Source organism: Leucopleurus acutus (assembly GCF_964270905.1).
Source record: "Leucopleurus acutus genome assembly, chromosome: 10".
NCBI classification, from domain to species: Eukaryota; Metazoa; Chordata; class Mammalia; order Artiodactyla; family Delphinidae; genus Leucopleurus; species Leucopleurus acutus.
Genome location: NC_139153.1, coordinates 26,029,191 through 26,049,607, shown reverse-complemented (window position 1 = coordinate 26,049,607; position 20,417 = coordinate 26,029,191). Strand labels below are relative to the sequence as shown.

General features: G+C 45.1%; 1 protein-coding gene across 1 annotated transcript in view; it reads right to left on the bottom strand.

The window, feature by feature from the left end:
• Window positions 1–19,291, bottom strand: part of PRICKLE2 (prickle planar cell polarity protein 2) — a gene marked incomplete at both ends in the record, with an annotated part of 337,443 nt that extends 318,152 nt beyond the window's left edge. Inside the window, 3 exon segments of the mRNA XM_082848660.1 lie at window positions 18,417–18,502; window positions 19,143–19,207; window positions 19,210–19,291. Of these exon segments, the coding sequence (XP_082704786.1) occupies window positions 18,417–18,502; window positions 19,143–19,207; window positions 19,210–19,291 (233 nt within the window).
• Between the last annotated feature and the right edge of the window lie 1,126 nt (window positions 19,292–20,417).

Genomic DNA, 20,417 nt, shown 5'->3' with positions numbered 1-20,417 from the left:
GAGATGCTTCTGGGCACAGTTAACCTGTGATTTTCAAACTGGGTTCAAGGTTTAGTTTAAGAAACACTGCTAGAGAGTGTGATGGGAGCAATGAAGGAGAGGGGCTTTCTTCCCTAATTTACTTAACCCCTTGATTTTTACAGATCTGTAAATCAAGACTCAGATGAGATGAAAAAAAAATTAGGGGCAGAACAGCACCCAACTCATTAACACCCAGCCCTCGGCCTTCTGCCACCCATTCTTGTGGCTGAACGCAAACGCTCATCCTGATACACCGAAATTCAGTACCCTGTGTGTTATCAGTAGCTGAATGTTGACAGCGTATTAGTCCTTGTCTACCGTAAGGACGGTCTGTCGTATTCCCATAGAGACTCCATCAGGATAAAGTTATTTAAAAGCTCCTATCTCAGTACAAGGAGGTTAAATCCAATACAGTGGTTGTGCAAAAACTTCAGGGTCGCATATCAACATAATGAATCAAAATGGCATTCCAGCTGTGAATATCTTGCCACAATAAAAAGTAAAATTTTTTAAATAGCATTCCAAAAAGTTTCTTCAAGATAAATCCTTGGCCATTTAAATTTAATCTTTTACCCCTCATACACACTGAGAGATCTAAACATCTTTCGAAACCATTTTTTTCTATTTAGCAATATTCAACTAATTAACTTGCACATACCCTTTGACTCGGTGATTCTATGTCTAGGAAATTATCCTGCAGGTACGGTCACGTGTAAAGGCAACGAGCTGCAAATAAGAATGTCTGCTGAAGCACCACTGCATTAAGTAGAAATTTTAAACATCCTAAATGATATCAGTGGAGAATTGGTTAAAAAAAAAAAAAAATGATGACACAGCTATATAATGGGGTATTACATGGTCTTTTTTTCTGTAAGAATATTTATATATACTGATATTAAAAGCCCACCAAGATCTAATGTTACGTGACAAAAAGGAAGTATCTATGCTATGCCACCATTTATGTTAAAAAACAAAACATATGTACATATATACACACATATTCATACTGACCTATGTATAACATATGTACGTACCTATATGTATACATATGCGTCAAAGGACATCTAATTTAAAATATATACATTTACGATATCAGTTTTACTGTATTTTATGGCATGTGAAGCCATAGTACACACACAATAAACTTTCTTGAATAAATTCCCTCTAAGCTTTTTATAAATCAATTTCCCAGTGCGTTCCTCTTCCTTTTGAAAATTTGACCCCAAAATGTCATCCAATTTTTTTTCAGACATTTTTTATTACGAATTTAACACTCTTCTCAGATAATTTGAGAAAACTGGTCAGGAATAACCACCAGAAAGCGAATTCCAGCTTAAAGACTTTCACACAAAACTAACCTGGGATACAACCAACAGGGCAGAGTTTCCAGAAAGAAACGTTTTTGTATGGTGATTATTTAATTAAGAGGTTAAAAAGGCACATGCCGTGTTGTGTTCACACAAAGGCGATAGGGTTTCACTCCTCACCCACACAGTAGCACTGTGGCATACTTCTCCATGGATGTAATGTGAACCAACCCCTCTGCTTAGTCTGCTGGTAAAATGATAGGGACCATCAAAGGGATTAATCGTATTCCTTCACTCTGTACCCTTTAATCCTAAAATAAGCAGTTCTAAACGCACCCCCAAGCAGGATATGCACTTTTTCAGGGGGTAAAATCAGTGCTACATGATGACATTCCTGAAATGTTCCAGGTTATTCCTCGATAGATGATGGCACATATTCACACAGAGCAGCTGAACAACAGGAAAAAATACTCTCTCTTTAATACCTATTATGATATAACCACAAGTCATTCAGTCTAAGAACTTATGAAACGCCAAGGTTTCAGATGAAGACATTCCTGCCTCAGAACAGTATATTCTGGAAAAGCACATCTGCCCTTAGCAGGTATTCCTAAAATTAAAAGAACGGTTTTGGATTTTCAACCATTGAGAACACAATGTGTATCCTATTGCTATAGTCCAGCTGGGTTGAAATTTGGCTATAGGTGACTGAAAATCCAAAATAATAATGGCTTAAACAAGATGAAAACTGGACTTATCTGGTGACGCAGTGGTTAAGAATATGCCTGCCAATACAGGGGACACGGGTTCGAGCCCTGGTACGGGAAGATCCCACATGCCACGGAGCAACTAACCCGTGAACCACAACTACTGATCCTATGCTCTAGAGCCTGTGAGCCACAACTACTGAGCCCGCAAGCCACGACTACTGAAGCCTGCACCTACAGCTTGTGCTCCGCAACAAGAGAAACCAGTGCAACGAGAAGCCCGTGCACCACAACGAAGAGTAGCCCCCACTCGCCGCAACTAGAGAAAGCCCGCGCACAGCAACAGACCCAACGCGGCCAAAAATAAATAAATAAATTTATAAAAAAATAAAAACAAGATGAAACTTAATTTCTCTCTCATGGAAATACAGTCTGGAGTTATACAGTCCAAGGCTATGATGGGTCTCTATGGTTATCAGGGACCCAGGCACTGCTTGTCTTATTCTGCTTTTTTCAACAGAGGGCTTATATCTCATGGTCCAATTTAGTTGCTTGAGCTCCAACTATCACATCCACATTCCAGTGGGCAAGAAGTCGGGGAAAAAAAGGTACATGCTTTCCCTTCAAGAGCGCATCCCAGAAGTTGTACTTACTATTTTTACTTATATGCCTTTGGCTAGAGTTTAGTCAAATGGCAATCTCTAGGAGCAAGGACGGCTAGGAAACATTGTCTTAACTGGCTATGTGCCGGACATTATTTTGAAGGTAATATTTCTAAGGAAGAACTACACAATGTATATGAGGACAACCAGCAGTGTCTATCACACTGAGGAATCAGAAAAGAATGATACGTACATATCTTATTTTTTTCTTGAAATACATAACCATACATTCACTTATAGTGGGTGAGGGAATTTTGCTTATGGGTTTACAGACAGAGTACCTTACACTTCACCCATAAAACACACCTATAATGCATCTTCTTCAATTTCCAGTTCAGATATTTTGTTTTACGGGGGTTTTTTGGTTTGTTTTTGTTTTTTTAGAGTACTGTCAGAACTTAAAGATATTGTCACACACACACAAAAAAAACCTAAGTCCTTTTACAATTTCTGCCTCTTTTCCAATCTTTTATAATTGTTTTAGGTCATTTCCAAGCATTCAGCTTAATTTTCATAGAAATAACAGCTCCTTTTTCTTCTCACATTCATATTTCATGGGTTTATGTAGGTAACTTACCTAACTATAGTAGCAGGTATGACTGGCATAAGTAGTGTCAGCAACAAACAAATTCCCCCTTGGTAAATATACAACTCTACAACACAACTAGAGCGACCAGAAGAGTGAGAACATCCTGAAAAGGATGGCTTCTCCAGCAAAGGGACTGACTGAAAAATTTCTGTTCTCCTAAATTTCTTCTTGCCCAAATCCCCTCAGTTGGCTATTTGAGCAGGAATAGTAATATTATTGCTATTCGTAGTAATAATACTCCCTAGTAAAACTATCACCATGTATTAACGATGATGGGGCCTTTCCCATTCTATAATCTATCTCCCTCAATCTACAGATGAGGGAAACTGAGGTCCAGAGAAATTAATTACGTTTCCAAACATCAGAGGTGTACTAAGCACTTCCCAAAGGCACCTGCTGCTTACTACACTTTCCACTGCTTCTCACTGGGGGAGAATGGCACTGGCATTCAGGATAGGATCACCTTCACTGTGATGGAACAATCTCACAGACCACGGAAGAGTTAACATCCTGGACCCCAGCCTACTAAATGCCACTGGCAACACTCCCAAGTCATCATGACAAGAAAACAGAAATGTACCCCTGAGTGGCCAAATGTCCACATCCCTAGATGCAGAAGTGATTTTTTGATGTTGTAGATAGCATAATCTTTTACTTGTTGTCTTCCTGTCATTTCTTGGATCACACTAGCACAGCTATGGGTCTTGTTTACACCCATGGACAACTCCAAATCCTAAGGAATCTTAAAAAGTCTTTTAAGCTTCTTGACAGAAGTCAACAAAGCTTAGCCCAAACGTGAGTATGCATACTATTTTAACATTTCCCAGGAAAAGAGATGCTATAGTTCATTGAACACAGACATCACAATTCTCCCCAAACATATTTTCTAACAGCTATACATACTGGACTCACAAATAAACGGAAACATTAGAAATGGTAACATTACTAAGAAAACAAATGATACCTTCTCATACACCTGCCTGATGAGATCCTTTGCCCAATCTTCTAATGAGTCATTTGATGATTTTCTTATTAGAGCCATTTTCACATCTTAAAAACTTAGGCCTCTATCATATCTGTTCTAATTTTTTTTCAATTTTCTTTTGACAATTTTAAAATTATTTCATCTCAAAATAACCCATCTTCCTTTATGACGTCCAGGTTTCCTATCATGCATTCATTTATTCATTCATTCAACAAATCCTGGTGGGTATTTTGCTATGCACTAGATATTTTTCTGGGTGTTGGAGAATTTAACAAGAGAAACATGGAACAAAATACCCTCGTGCTGTTTAAATTCTTGCATAGGCTGAGGTAACTTCATCGAGGTTGACAAGGAAGGCCAGATAATGCATTACAAGTATGTCAGGTATTGGTAGATGCTCTGGGGGGAGAAAAAAAGAAGTCAGAGGAAGGGAAAAGGGAGTGACCTGAGTACTATTTTAGGATGGTCAAGGAACAATGCTTTAAGGAAACAGCATTGGAGGGGAGATCTGGAAGGAAGCAAGGGAACAAAACTGATGGATACCTGGGGGGCCGGTCCTGGGGGAGGTCCCAGAAAAGGCAGACGCCCCAAGGTGAGAATACGTCTGCTGTGTTTGGGGACCAGTAAGGTGGCCAGTGCAGCTAGAGGTGAGTAAGAGAAAAAGGAAGAGCAAATGCTTGAACTTGGATATGCTTTTTTTTTTTTTTTTTTTGCGGTACGCGGGCCTCTAACTGTTGTGGCCTCTCCCGTTGCAGAGCACAGGCTCCGGATGTGCAGGCTCAGCGGCCATGGCTCACGGGCCTAGTCGCTCCGCGGCATGTGGGATCTTCCCAGACCGGGGCACGAACCCGTGTCCCCTGCATCGGCAGGCGGATTCTCAACCACTGCGCCACCAGGGAAGCCCTGGATATGCTTTTTACTCTCTAAACTTGTAAAAGCATTTGTCCATAATCAAATTTTAATTTTTTTTTTTTTTTTTTTTTTTTTTTTGGCTGCGTTGGGTCTTCGTTGCTGCGTGCAGGCTTTCTCTAGTTGTGGTGCGCGGGCTTCTCATTGCGGTGGCTTCTCTTTGTTGACGAGCACGGGCTCTAGGCATGCGGGCTTCAGTAGTTGTGGCTCGTGGGCTCTAGAGCGCAGGCTCAGTAGTTGTGGCGCACAGGCCTAGCTGCTCCACGGCATGTGGGATCCTCCCAGACCAGGGCTCGAACCCGTGTCCCCTGCCTTGGCAGGCGGATTCCCAATACTGTGCCACCAGGGAAGCCCCTCAAATTTTAGTGTTCTTTAAAAGTTTTGGATTAATCTCTTTTTATTCTAAAAGGGAAGCTGCTTGTCCTAGCACCATTTATTGAATCTTTCCCCACTGCTTTTATATGTCACCTTTACCATAGACCACCGTCCCACAATACTTGGGTCGATTTTTGGAGATTTTCTAGTCTGTCACAGGAATCTATTCCTGCTCCAATACCATACTATTTTCATTTCTATAGCCTTATAATGTATTTTACTATCTGGTGGGGCTAGAACATTTCATTAATCTCTAGTCATCTTCACAGATACCAGACCTTGGCTGGTTCTACTTTCCAGCTGATGAAAGAGCTTAAAAACCACTTTATTAAATTCCATGGTGATAGGAAAGAGGAAGAAGCCAAGAATCTACTAAAGCTTAAGTGGGAGGTGGGGACCTTCTTTCCAATCTAAACTCCTAGCCCTCAACATCAGTACCAACCATGTAAGAGTAACCTACACTACTTTGTGATAAAAAAGCATATGGACTGCTGCACTGGACAGTCACTGAAATCGTGTTTATCTGGTGTGATAAAGTGATGTGACTATATTAAGTCCTGGAGGGCTGGGCTATGGTGTTGACTGACGGTTCTCAAACTGTGTTCCCTGGACCAGCAGCAGAAACAACAGCAGCACCTAATTTATTAGATGTAAATTATAAGCACCAACCGGGATCTAATGAATGGGAAACTCTGAGGGGGGAGGGGAGCAGCCCTCCAGGTGATTCTGATGAATACGGAAGTGTGAAAACTATGGTGTAACATCAATAAGAATCCTCTGGAGCCAGGCACATAATATGGTGTTTAAGAGCCCAAACAGCAGTCAGGGCTGTAAGATTTAACCTTGGTTTGAGTACTAACTAGCTGCGTGACCTTGGGAAAGTAACTCACTTGCAGGCTCTCAGTTTCCTCATGAAACCAACGTGGACGATGGTGTTTCTCTCATTAACAGGTTTCAAGAATTAAATAAGACTACAAGAAACACGCTTAGAATATAATGTCCCTAGCACATTGTAAATGTTCAATTCATGATAGCTAACATGATGATAAAAAAATCATAATTTGCTTTCATTTTTATTTCACATAATTTATTCTGAAAAGCCTAAATCCATTCATGCTGGATTTAAGACATCAGGGAATGAGGAAGTACAATTAATGTTATAGTTTTTCTGACTGTGTTTACCGAGAAGTGGCACGGGGCAAGGGGGATAAGGATGGGGGAGGGACAGAGTGAGTCAGCTCCGGCAGGATTTTGTGGGACCTATTTCTAGGATGATGAAGAATTTCCTTTTCTAAGGAAGCCCACTTTTTTCCCCTTTGAGAGCGAATTGGTTATACAGCCTAGAGATTAATTAAAAGGCCCTAGGGCGAGAAGCTCTTCCCACAAATAACTGTCTACACACTACCACTTCATTTCCTATACATCTCCCCGGCAAGGCCCAACAAAAGCTCAAAGAAGATAGATGGACTTCATAGGGTGACCCAGGGGTCAACTGATTCAGACAGCTGAATTCATCAATATGGGCAGCAAATTCCACCTCAGAGTTCCCTCTGCTAAGAGCAGCTTGTACAATCCTGTCCTGTTGCAAACATTTAACTGGCCCAGAATAGACAAGTAAGTTGTATTTCCCACAAAGGTGCCCCAGAGTCAAGGCCTAGCCCTCCCACACCACTGTACTTTCCCAAATAACACGTTTAGAAAGTCCAAATTGGACACACTGCTTACAAATATGAAACTGTGTATATATATTTACATATATATGTGTGTATATATATATATGCTTTACTTCCAGAATTATTATAATGGGTTGAATAGTGGTCCCTTCAAACATCCTCCTGGAATCTCTAAATGTGATCTCATTTAGAAAAGAGTCTTTGTAGACATAATTAAGTTGATGAAATCATTCTAGATTAGGGTAGGCCCAAATCCAATGACAAGCCCTTCGAAGAGAAGGGGACAGAAACCCAGAGGAAGAACACTATGTGGTGACAGATGCAGAGAACGCAGTGACACATCTGGAAGCCACGAAGGCCAAGCACTGCCAAGAGTCCCCAGAAGCTAAGGCAGGCAAGGGATGGATTCTCCCTCAGAGCCAAAAGAGGGAACGAACCCTGCCGACACCTTGATTTTAGACTTTCAGCCCTCAGAACTGTAAGAGGATCCATTTTGTTGTCTGAACCCACACAGTTTGTAGTAATTTGTTTCAGCAGCTCTAGAAAACTAGTACAACTACATAAAACTCTACCGTAAAGAAACTAGACTAGAAGGAAATCACACCCTAAAGCTAAGAGGTCTATATTCCTTCCTCTTCATGTGATGGAGTTAATGCTCTTTTTTTTAAAAAATAAATCATTTGACATTGCTGAATTTTCCAAATTGTCTACACTGCACACTTATGCAACAATTGGATCTAAATGAATGTAAAATAATAAATAAAACTGCCTTAAACTCTGTTATCACCAGGATTTTGAAGTTTAAAAGAAATTACCCAAAATCCCTTGCAGGTAGACACATCTATTAAATGCTTTTGTCTCCCAGAGCAGAGGAAAACATACGTATGTGTCCTTCCCTGTGGCTCCAAATATTCCAGACCCAAGATGATGGAGACTCTCCCAGATATCTATTGTCTCCAAATCTGGGACTTCTTAAAGATGAAAGAAGCCTGTCGTTATGATTTCCAAACAACTCACTAAGTCGCTGGAGAAACTCCAAAGGCCCAGTCCACAAGGATGCAAATGACAGGAGCCCTCCTGGGGGCCTGATTGCGGAACAAAAGACTTTGAGAAATCATATTATTAGAGTCATTTCATAGTGTCGTTGAAGAAATTAAACACCTGCATTCTTTTAAAAAGTCCCCCAGAGGTCTAATTCCTCAGCACGCAAACTTGGAGGACCCGCTCTGGGTGTTACATGTACACATCATGAGTCAGTTTTCAAGAATTGTGAAAGCAGTTTCTGCACCACCAAGTCGTTTACCAAACATAAAATCAAATAATGTTCTCATTAAATGCCTTCCGACAGTCAAATGTGCTTGGGTCTATTTTGCAACATGGTGTCAGAATTGTTAAAGCAATGGGGAGCAGAAGTTCAAAAACAGGTCCAAAGACTGGATAATGACGATTTTCTTTATTTTTAGCTTGTTTAGACCTCAAATTGGCTGCTGAAGGGATGCACTGTTAACTCCCTCCCTTGACTGATCCCTTTGGTGGATGTTTCCTCTAGGAAACATGCAAATGGCATTTCTGAAGAATGCCCCCCACCTGCCTGCTTTCACAAACTCCCCAGAAGCCCCAATTTAACACCAAAGCTATAAACAAGCTGAATGGAGCCTCCTTTAATGTATGCAGATCTGATCAGAAAATTGCAAGTAGCCTTTTACTGGAAATCACATTACATTTAATTCAATTTCTCACCTTTCAGATACCCCAATAAGCTCAACACCACACCCTCTAATTTTATAGGAGTTTCACCTTTAAGACCCCAGCCTCAAGTAAGCCAACTAGCCTAGGGTTCTTCAGATACCTGACAACAGTTAGATCTCATCCCTAGGCCAGTGAGAATATAAGATTCTGTTTTTGCCAAGGTACTGTTTTCTATTTAGACCAGGAGGGTCAAAATGACAAAGCTTAAGAGTCTCTCTTGGTTAAAGAATTTGTGATCTCAAGCCCTCAAGACCTGGTTTTGAATCCTGACTCCACTACTTATTATTTGCATGACCTACGGCATGTTACCTAACTTCCCTGGGCTTCAGTTTCTTCAGATTTAGAAAGGAGAAGGTAAAGTACATGCCTCAGAAAATTGTTCTGAGGATGACAAGAGGTGATGCATGAAAGAAGGCAAGCACACAGCAGGTCCTCAGTCATATCAGCTCCATCCCAAGAGTATCTCCAGGACAGGGAGGATTTAGCTGCTTGGATGTTTTGCTTATTAGCACAGCTGTTCCCACCAAGTGGCACCTTTATTCGAATCTGCCATTCTTATCATCCTTCCAATAGTACATATTCCCTCACTCACTTCTTCAAATCAGCAGTTACAACATCAGACGACTATAGCGGGAAGCCAGGAATGCAAATGGGTGAGGCAGGTCAGGTAAACAATAGGGAATGGTGGGGATTGTGGAAAAAGCTGAACACGTGTGTTCTATCTAAAACAACGGAAGGAATACGAATTGCCCGAAATTTTCATAATTTTTTCATTATTCCAGAGAAAACCTTAAATCTGAATTTTTACCCAAAATATCACAGGTTGGCAACTAATCAAAATTTTAAATCCTGTACAATGTCAACAAAATGTAGGTACTGTCCAGATCTTATCTCAGGAGTTTCCAGGGTATCATCTTGGGTTCAAATATTGTATAAATATCCTTGTTTCTCATGGCTTAGAAAAGGAAGCTTCTGCTTAAGGACTGGTGACTGTGTAAATGGAAGTGTTCAGCATGGCACACTAGGCGCCACAAAAATTCATACTTCTTAAGCAGGCTTGGGTAAAACGAATTAAGTATTGCCTTGATGATGTGTGCTTTTCACCTTGGACATGAATTTTCATGGGTGCCAGGCACAAAAAAGCCCCTTTTCATATACTGACCCCAAGGGCAGCGTCTAACTGTCGTCTTCCTGTTATAGGCTGCAAAATGTTTTTACAAACATCATATGCATATTTCACTTAAGCAAAGAGACTGTGAGCGTATAAGGTCCAATTCTTCTAAACTCCATTTCATCTAAAGTGTACATGTCCCCAGGTGTGTCTGTGATGAGCCATATGAATCTGCTATTCCACCAGGAAGTCTCATTCCTTTACACCCTAAATCCTCACATGAGGGGGGACTCGACTCTATCTCTTCTGAATTAAGGCCCTAAGACAAGAATCATCACCCCCATTTTTAGCAAGTGAAGGGCTGTGCCTCATGGTGGGGAAGTGATCACATAACCTACAATTGTCAGGGCCGTGAACCCAGGAGTTCTTGCTTCTTATCTAATTCTGTTTCCATTAACCCTTCTTCCAACCACAAACATATATGGAGCCCACGTGACGCATCATGCCCAATGAGGCACAAGGCACACATTATCCCATTTAACTCTCACAATAACCACGTAAGATAACCTCATGGTAATAAGTAATACTATTCCCACACTGCAGATGAGAAAACCAAGAAAGGCTCAGAAAGGTAAAGTCACTTTCCTAAGGATACTCAGCCTGTAAGAGGCAGAACCAAGACTACAGTTCCAGCAAAGTATCTTCAAAGCCTGTCCCTTTAACCACACAGCTAGAATGCTCCCCCAGCAGCCCTTACAAGCTTCATAGAAATTTTTATGACACTGCCTAGAAATACACATTTCTTCCCAGAGTTCAACCCCCGTGGCTCTCTCACATACAATGCAGGTAGAATCCTTTTGATCTCAAAATGCTCAATGACCTAGGAATCATTCCCTTTAGGGAATGCTCCCTCAGGTCACAGGAAATTCCCTCTGGGATACTCATTAATCGCAGAGTTAAAGGATAATCTTCCAGCTTTTTGAGACCACAAGATAACAAACTCATTAGATTCCCCTCATTCTACCAACCTTAAACAACAGAAGCATAAGGATGAATGACAACCTTTCAACAGAATGTGGATATCACTTTGGGAACTGAAGGCAAATAAAATGTGTTTTGAAAAAAAAGATGACTGACATCAGTGCTCTGTGTTTTCTCACTATTCATCAGGTACAAATTGTCACTCAGGGTGATTAAACAAGGATTAATTGCCAGGTTGCTCCACAAGCTGAGATGTTTCAAAGTTTCAGCCCAAAGAAAACACACAAATACACTCCAATTTTTTAAGGAATGGGGGTGGAAGTTGGCAACATCTCTTCGGAAGACAATTTGACAAGAGCTCCACAACAGCATGTCGCAGCATAAGAAAATCTATTGTCATATGGTGTATAATGAGGAACAAGGGAAAACAGCCAAAGCAGCCATGAACCAAAAATATTTAATTCAATGATAACCCACATACTGGATTCTAAAAGCTAATAAATATATTAGATCTTTATGTCCTTTATACACGGACATATAAAGATGTCCAAAACATATTTCTTTTTTTTTTTTTTTCTTTTTGCTGTACGCGGGCCTCTCACTGTTGTGGCCTCTCCCGTTGCAGAGCACAGGCTCCGGACGCACAGGCTCAGCGGCCATGGCTCACGGGCCCAGCCGCTCCGCGGCATGTGGAATCTTCCCGGACCGGGGCACGACCCCGTGTCCCCTGCATCGGCAGGCAGACTCTCAACCACTGCGCCACCAGGGAAGCCCTAAAACGTACTTCTAAGAAAAAAGTAAGCTATAAAAGACCATATGTGGAATGTGTATTTTCTATAAAATCTTGTTCATAAATAATAATTTGAATGAATCTGAAGAAATAAATCCCAAGCCATAAACAACATATATTTCTAGCTGTGGAGGTGAGTAAACTGTTTCTGTACAGGGCCAGCTAGTAAATACTTTCAGTTCTGTGGACCATGAGGGTTGTCTCAACTACTCAATTCTGCGACTGTAAAAGCAGCCGTAGATGATGCTAAATGAATAGGCATGGCTGTGTTCCATTCAAACTTTATTTATGGACTTAAAATTGAAATTTCGTGTAATTTTTTTTTTTTTTTAATTTTTGGCTGTGTTGGGTCTTCGTTGCTGTGCGTGGGCTTTCTCTAGTTGCCGGAGCAGGGGCTACTCTTCGTTGCGGTGCGCAGGCTTCTCCTTGTGGTGGCTTCTCTTGTTGCGGAGCATGGGTTCTAGGCGCACGAGCTTCGGCAGTTGCGGCACGCAGGCTCAGTAGTTGTGGCTCACGGGCTCTAGAGCGCAGGCTCAGTAGTTGTGGTTCACAGGCTTAGCTGCTCCGCGGCATGTGGGATCTTCCCGGACCAGGGCTTGAACCCGTGTCCCCTGCATTGGCAGGCGGATTCTTAACCACTGCGCCACCAGGGAAGCCTGTGATTTTTAAATCTTTTATAATAGCCATGTCTTATTTCAAAATCAGAGATAATACAGATACTTTGGGATGAACATACATATTTCCTCAAAAGAAAAACCTCTATTTAGGTGCTTCCGCTTCTACCGGGCATATTATCAAATGCTAATGACATAAGGAAGGTGAGCCAACCAGCATTTCTTAGCTGCTAAGCATCTTTCCCTACCTAGAGGATTCCAAGAATTTCTTAGGCGCAAGCGCGTGGACACACACACACACACGCACCCCACCTCCTTTTTTTCCCCTTTTCTTGGCACACCAGTTGACTGAGACAGAGTGGTTTTTCCTGCCCAAGCAAAAAAAATCAGTGGGAACCCATTTCTCAGCCAAATTACAACCACTAAAGGAAACCAGGCCAGCATCTCCCCAAGTTACCACCTCAGTCATCAATCAACACAATTACCAGGGCAACTAACGAAAGATGCTTTTCAAGGCGCAGTCCTGGCTGATCCAGTGAGCGCTGCTTGGGGAACAGCAGCTCAGAGGCCAAGCATCCTGCCTGGAAAGGCGGCCGTTGTCCCCAGACTAACCACTCTGCATAATTAAAATGACTTCACAAGGCTACCATTGCTCTGGGCTTTCCATATCAGCCGCTCATCAAAGTGCAACTCCGGGAGGCTTGTTCTGAAAGCCAGCCTTTTAATGCAAGAGTCAAATCTACATTTATCAGCAAAGCTGAAACGTTAAAGGGATTACAAGGAGCTTAGAATCCACCGGCGGTTCATTGATCCGGTCTTGCCAGCCCTCATCTCCACATGCCCTTCAGAAATGGCTTTAGTCTGTTCCCTGGTTCTTTGGTTGCCTTTGATTTTAGCACCATTCTCAACCAGGTTGGAGGGGATGTTTCCTTTAGCTCTGAACCTCCCAAAAGGTTCTCAGATTCCTTTCTTCTAAAACTAAGAGAAGCTACTTGCATATTCCCTTACTAGCGGTATAGACCCGGAGTCGGCAAACATTTTCTGTAAATGGACAGAGTAAATGTTTTTGGCTTTGTAAACCGTACATTCTCTGTTTCAAGTACCCAACTCTACTGCCGTAGGTCAAAACCAGCCACGGTCAATATATAAATAAGTGGGAGTGACTCTGTTCAGATAACGATTTGTGGGCACTAATATTTGAATTTCATAGACTTTGCATATGTCATGAAATAATATTCTTTTGATTTTTTTTCCAACCATTAAAAAATGTTAAAACCATGCATGGCTTATGAATCATACAAAACAGGTGAAGGGTCTGATTTGGCCGGCAGGACCAAATAGGAGTTTGCCAACTCCTATTATAAGTATGTTCCAGGACCAGACGCATCAGCATCACCTGGGAGCTTGTTAAAAAATGCAGCATCTTAGTCCTCTGCCCTCAAGCCTGTTGAATCAGAATCTGCATTTGAACAAGATCCCCTGGTGATTCATATGCCAGCCAAGTTTGAGAATTTCTGGTCCAGAACACAGAATTTTCAAGTCTGACAGGGTTGGAAGTCAGACAGCCCCACTGACTAAGGGGCTGCAGAACCTTAGGCAAGTTATTTAACCTGAGACTCACTTTCCTTAACTATCAGAAGGGGTGTAAATAATTGCACCCAACTCCAAGGACTGTCGCAAGTGAAAGATTGGAAGCATGTGAGACACTCCCCTGGCAGTGTCAACGCTTTAACAATGGCAGCTAATATGACAGAAGATATTATTATTTTTTTAATATGATTTTTGGAGAGATGAGAATACTCATTTAGGGTTCACAATTTCCAATCACTTCCAGGACCTGACAGGTCACCTAAGTGTTTAAAGAGGTCCCCGAATGCGACTGGAATGTTGGTGGCTAGGGTGAGTCAAGGTCACACCCATCTAAAGGGAGACCTCTTGTGTGCTGCCACATAGGAAAGTCGGCCCCATGTTACCACATCTTTGGATTCTTCAAGAGAAGCTGGAAACCTGGATTTTCACGTTAGAAAAAGCCCCTCATTTAATGCACTGTGCAGGCCAAACAAAACCCATCCACAGGCTCGATGTGAGCCCAGGGCCTCTAGTCTGTGACCTCTGCCTTAGAATAGAGAAGTCACAAGAGGCAGGGAGTCACAGGGAACCCAGCCTGGGTTTTAGAGCCAAATCCTAGCTTCATTCTCAGTAGCCAGGAGACCTTGGGCCACTGTTTGAACAACTGTGAGCCTCAGTTTCTCATCAGGAAAGTCACCACATCTGCCTCGACGGTTCTGGTGAGGATGCAACAGAAATGTATGTATCAATAAAAATGCGGGGAGACAGCTCTGGACACAGTAAGTACACACACAGCCTTGTCACTGCTGATGCTGCCTTGGTATCATTATTATCATCTTTAGTCCTCAGTGCCTAGGCATTCACAGGGCAAATTGTCCCTGTAAAAACGGCTATTTCCCCCTCCCTGCTCAAAGTGGGTACACACAAGCAAGTCCAATTAATCCCCACTCAGAAAGCCGTCTCGTAAGCAGAGTACGCTAAGTGCCTAGTTATTAATGATTTTCTTCTGGCCACAGTCCACAAAGATGCCTTAATCTTCCTGTTAATGAGAATTCCCTCAGCAGCCTGGCCACTGCGGGATTTGTCCTGGGCTGTCGTGAGGGGCAGCTTTTTGGGGCCAGGTCACCTGTAGGGAGCAGTGCCCATCTTTGCTCCCCAGCTGCCCTACATCAGGTGGAGGAGAGCGCTTTGGCTGGCGATTATGAGCCCTCTCCAACACATGGAACTCCTGCGGGGTTTGTTTTTGTGTGTGTGTTTTTTTGTTGTTGTTTGTTTTTTTAGAAATCCTAAAAATCCCCACATTTGCCACCTAAAGGTGCGGGTGACAATATACATGGGGAAGGAGAATGAGCCCTCAGGAAAATGTCCATAAAAGATAACAGCCCTCCACAGAACCGTAGGCATCTCTGCTCACACACAAAGCCCCAGAGGGCGGAGAGCCAGCTGGCTGAAGCGGTGCCAGGTGTTGTAGCTCAGCTTTCCTCAATCTTTGCCCTGCACATGAATCAGCTGGGGATCTTGTTAAGGCCTAAAGTCAGATTCAGCAAGTCCAGGGCAGGGCCTGAGACTTCACATTTCTAACCGGCTCCCGTGAGACGGTGATGCTGCCGGTTGCTGCCTCAGGTTTGAATCAACAGGACCCTCCTCCCTTGCTTCATCTAAGTCTCTGTGCAAATGTCACCTCCTCAGAGAGTCCTCTCTGGACCACCTTATCTAAATTGTAATTATTTGTTGAATGAGGGCAGGAATCCTGTCTATTTTGTTCTTTGCCGTATCCCCGGCACAGCGGAGCACCTGGCACCAGCAGGCCCTCAAATATTTGTTCAGTGGAGAGATCCCAGCGTGACGGCTGAGGAAAATGCAACTCAGGGAGCCTGAGTCTTTCGCCCAAGGTCACACAGCTTGGCAAAACCAGAGCAAGACCACAGCCCTGCTCTCTCTGGACTTCAAAGCCCCAGCTCTCTCCAGCACACCAGAAAGGGAAGCGAAGTTTGTTTACCACCCGCTTCCCCCCAAGAACTTCAGTACCTTCAGTGCTGCAGGCAGGAACGCGAGGCCATTCTGCTTTTGGGAGCTGCCTGCCGTGTGGACAATGGCTGGGAGGGGGAGCACGTAGAAGCAGAGGGACGAGCTGACACCCATGAGCCGTGATATCTAGGGTGCCTTGGTACTTGGGGGCAAAGGCCTTTGGTCTCCTTGCAACAGACCGAAAGCAGCCTTTCAGCCTGCGTCAGGCTAGCCTTTCCTCCTATCCGGATACAACCGTCTCTCCCAGGGGCTCAGAGTGCCCCCCCCCCGCAAGTCAGAGGAGTAGAAACGGAGCATACTGTGGATTTCAAACTGCCAAAAAGAATACTGTGCCCTAACCCAGAAATGGCTGTCCCCCTTCTCTCAAAGGTCACCCAAAACATGCCCACGAGGGAAAAGGAGGGGGCAAAAAGCAAGGATCTGCTTCCTTTCCAGCAATGGGTGGAAACACCATAAACACCGCATTCATGGAGGCTTTTCTGCTGCTAGTGAAGAAACTGCTTCTGCACGAAAACCCATCTCAGCCTCGTGAAAGGCTCTTTCCGAAAGAAAGGCTCCATAATGGGCTGAAAATCAAACGCTCGTTTTCCCCTCACAAAACCAGCTGGGTTAAAAAGGCTTAAGGGGCTCTAAGAAGCTGTGGTCATGACAGTCTAAAGTGACGGGGGACACCCAGCAGCCTCAAGCGAGCTAGTTATGATTCCTCCAGGGCAACAGCCGAGAGGAAGCTAAAAATAATTGACAAAAGTAGCTAATGTTTATTGTGTGCCTGGTATGGAGCGAACAATGTGTTTTCAATATCTCATTTCATCCCTACAATAAAGCTGTGAGGTTAAGTACCATAATTATTCCCACTTAACGGAAGAGGGAAACTGAGAACTAGGGAGAGTGGCTGGAGGTCAGCGGTCAGAGAGACCAAAAGGAGGGGCACCTGGGTACACACGCACACTGTACCACTGCCCCACAGGCCTCTGGTCAGAAGTTGACCCAAAGGCTCCAGAGTAGGGGAGGAGCCGGAAATCACTCTCCTGTTCATCACTCTGCCTTTCCCACCCCCATTAGAGCACAAGATGGTTCAAACAGGAAGCAATCAGCACCGTCACACAGGATCTGGTTGAAAAAAAGGACGCTTCGGCACCTATTCCCATGTAGCGCCACTTGCACATTGGGGACACACCAGGGGCCAGTCCAGAGCACACCTATCTGGGCTACAACATTGGCAGGACTGATGGATGCCTACGTCTGCGCATTATATATTTATAAGGTCGCCCGGCCTGGCCTCTGCCACAGAAGTTATTAAATGCTAGGGAGCCATAAGGGCTGCACTCAGTGTCCTGAAACAAAGGCAAAGAGGCTGCCAGACCCATCAGAGGCAGGAACAAAAGCATCTAATTTCTGAAGGAGCCGGTTGGGAGTTTCCTTAGAACTGGGTGCCCAGCACACATGACCAATTGGGAGAAAGGAGAGAAGCACACACAGAGGGGGGAAAAAACCAACCACACCACACCAAATCAAGGCAGGCCTTTCTCCCCAGTATCCAGAAACAGCATTCTTCAAAGGGACATGGGGGGTGGGGGGGAGGAAGAGGTATTAAGCAAAGAGAGAACGGGTTCCAATGTTGCAGAATTTTCTCCTGCAAGGGCTTTGGCCTTTTCATGAAGTTGCCAAGAAGCTTCCATCTCTTCTCTTTATATAGCCAAACAGAGGGCCTGTAAGCCTGCACCCTAACTTTTCCCAGCCGGAGCCCCAGCAGCCAGATGTACTGGGAGGGCACCCAGATCCCTTGTCCCCCAAACATAATCATTCCAATCCAGGCTGGGGCTGCCTGGAAGTCAACATTCACGGCACATTAATAAGAAACATCTGGCCACCGAAGAGGGTTGACACAGGACAGGCAGGCAGTGGTGGATTTGTGGTTGGGACCCAGAGTTACAGAGGCTGAATTAAAAACACAATTGGAAAACACCAGCTAGTCCCAGGAATCCTACACATGCTGTACTGCGGCACTTGGAAAAACTGTCGTGCCTTGAATCGCTTGGGACAGAGTGACTTAGATACACAGAGGGTGGGTGCAGAAGACCCAAAACTCTCACATCAGGGAAATGCAGCCTGAGCCCGACTCTCCTGCATTCTCAGTGTCTGGTCACCACTTCCACCTTCAATATTTGTAGCAGATGTAGTCCCACTATTAAAAGAACAGCCTTTGCATTCTTTCCATGTGACTTACGCGTGAATTTAAAAGGCGAAAAATGTGCTTGTGTGCCTATATACACATATATGACATATATGTATAGACTTCCCCCCTGCAGTGGTATGTCTTTAGGAATCCCATGTAAGGGGTCCTACCTCCATTTATGCAAGGCGAACCCTGGGCACTGGTCACCACAAGCGTTACATGGCTGGCCTCTCTCGATCCGCCCCAGTCCGGTCAACTTCAAAACAAAAAGACAACACAAGCATGTTTCCGCCGCCGGGGCTCCCTCCAGAGCCCCACTGTGCCCCAGGCGGGACGGCCTGCCTCTCCCACCCCACCTCCTCTGATTTGACTCCGAAGCTCCTCTCCGAGGTAGGGGATTTGGGGTGGGGCGCTGCCGGTGCCCCTGGGGTGGTCTCTCGCCTGGGGAAGTCTAGGCGGGCTGTCTCTGGCGTGGGCACCAAGCCACCAAGAAATGGCCCTGGCTGGGGCTTTGTCTCCCCCAGACACCTTGGTCACGGGTTTCTAAGAAACAAAAGCAAGACCTTTCTGCTTCCCAGAGTCCCTAAGAAGCGACCATAGCGCGCTCGCCTTAGACCAGGCTAGGGCTCCCGGGAAGGGGGCAGCACGGGACACCCCAAAAAACAGCCCCAAACTCAAGTCCGCGGCTGGAGCTCCAAGAAGCTGGAGCTTGGGTGCTGGGAATGCGACCTGCCTTAAGGGAAGGGGCAAAGGAGGGGTGCGGGGGGCGCTGACATTCAGGGTCACGGTTCCCGGTCTGGCTCTCCCCGGGACTCGGGATCCGGACTTAACCCCTTTTGCCCCTACGAGCTGTCCCGCGCGCCCGGGCCACACCCCCGCCCGCGGGGCCGGCTTACCTGGGGCCACAGGTGCGCGGCCGCCGGGCGGAAGGAGTCTGGGCTGGGGCGCTCGCAGAGGGCCGGGGTACCCGGGGATTGGCCCCGCTCGGGCGGGGCACACTCACCGAGCGGCTGGAGAGTCTTTTCCGGGAGCTCCGGCTGAACATGTCCGGGCGCCTCCTGCAAGCAGCGCCGTCCGTCGGTCCGTCCGCACCGCGGCCGCGAGGGCGGGTCGCCTGGGCGGACACCTTCGGCGGGCACCTTCGGCGGCCGGTGGGCTGTCTCCGCCTCGCAGCCCCAGGCTGGCTCCGGAGCACACGCCTCGCCCTCCTCCCTCGCCTGTGCCTCTCGCCCTCCCGCCCGCAGGTCCCTCCCTCTCTCCCGGCATCCCCCCGCCCTCCCTGGGCTCGCCCCGCGGTCCACGGGCCCTTCCCGTCGCTCCCCGGGGGGCGCCCAGCTGTGCCTAGTTTCTCCCTTCCCCTGCTTCCCGGCCGGCCCACCGGGGATTACTCCCTTCCCTCACCTGGGCCCGCCCCCGAAGTCTCTTCCCTCACCCTCGCCACGTAAGTTAAAGGCACGGACCACTTCAAGGCCCTTGCTGCTGTACCTGGGATAGAGGGTGGAGGTGGAGGGTTGGGCGTGGAGATTTTTTTTTTTTAATTAAAATATAATTCACCTACAGTAAAAATCACCCGTTTTAGTGCACAGTTCTGCCAGTTTTGACTAATTCATACAGACCTGTAACCAGCAGCACCATCAAGATACCGAAGTCCCATCACCCCCAAAGTGGACTCTCTTAAAAGTCTGCACCATGCGTGGAATCTATTTAGTACTTCCTAAGTGTTGGTAAATGAGACGAAGCAGGATGAAAAATGGCCCTATATCTACTTCTGCAGGAGATGCTCATTAAGTAACCACTGACGGCAAGCTTTGAATCCCCCGTGACCACGTGCCCATTCTTTTTCCACCACTTGCTAGCTAGTAATCTTCCCAAATTAACTGACTTCTTGTTGCTTCTGTCTCCTTATCCATATCAATTTTAAAAGCTATAACAAGAGTCCTAACCTCACAGCATTGTTGAGAAAGATGAGCTGGGACACCTAATAGTTGTTATACATGTTATAACAGGCACAAACTAAGGGCTCATTAAAATCAGCTGTGAAAAAAAATTGCAAGCCATGGTGTCCACTTAACGTTGATGTTTCAGCTCACCACCTCCCCTGAGAGACCTTTCCTGATCCCCCATTGTAACATCTCTCACACACGCACTCCCTCATATGGCATGTAGCCTAC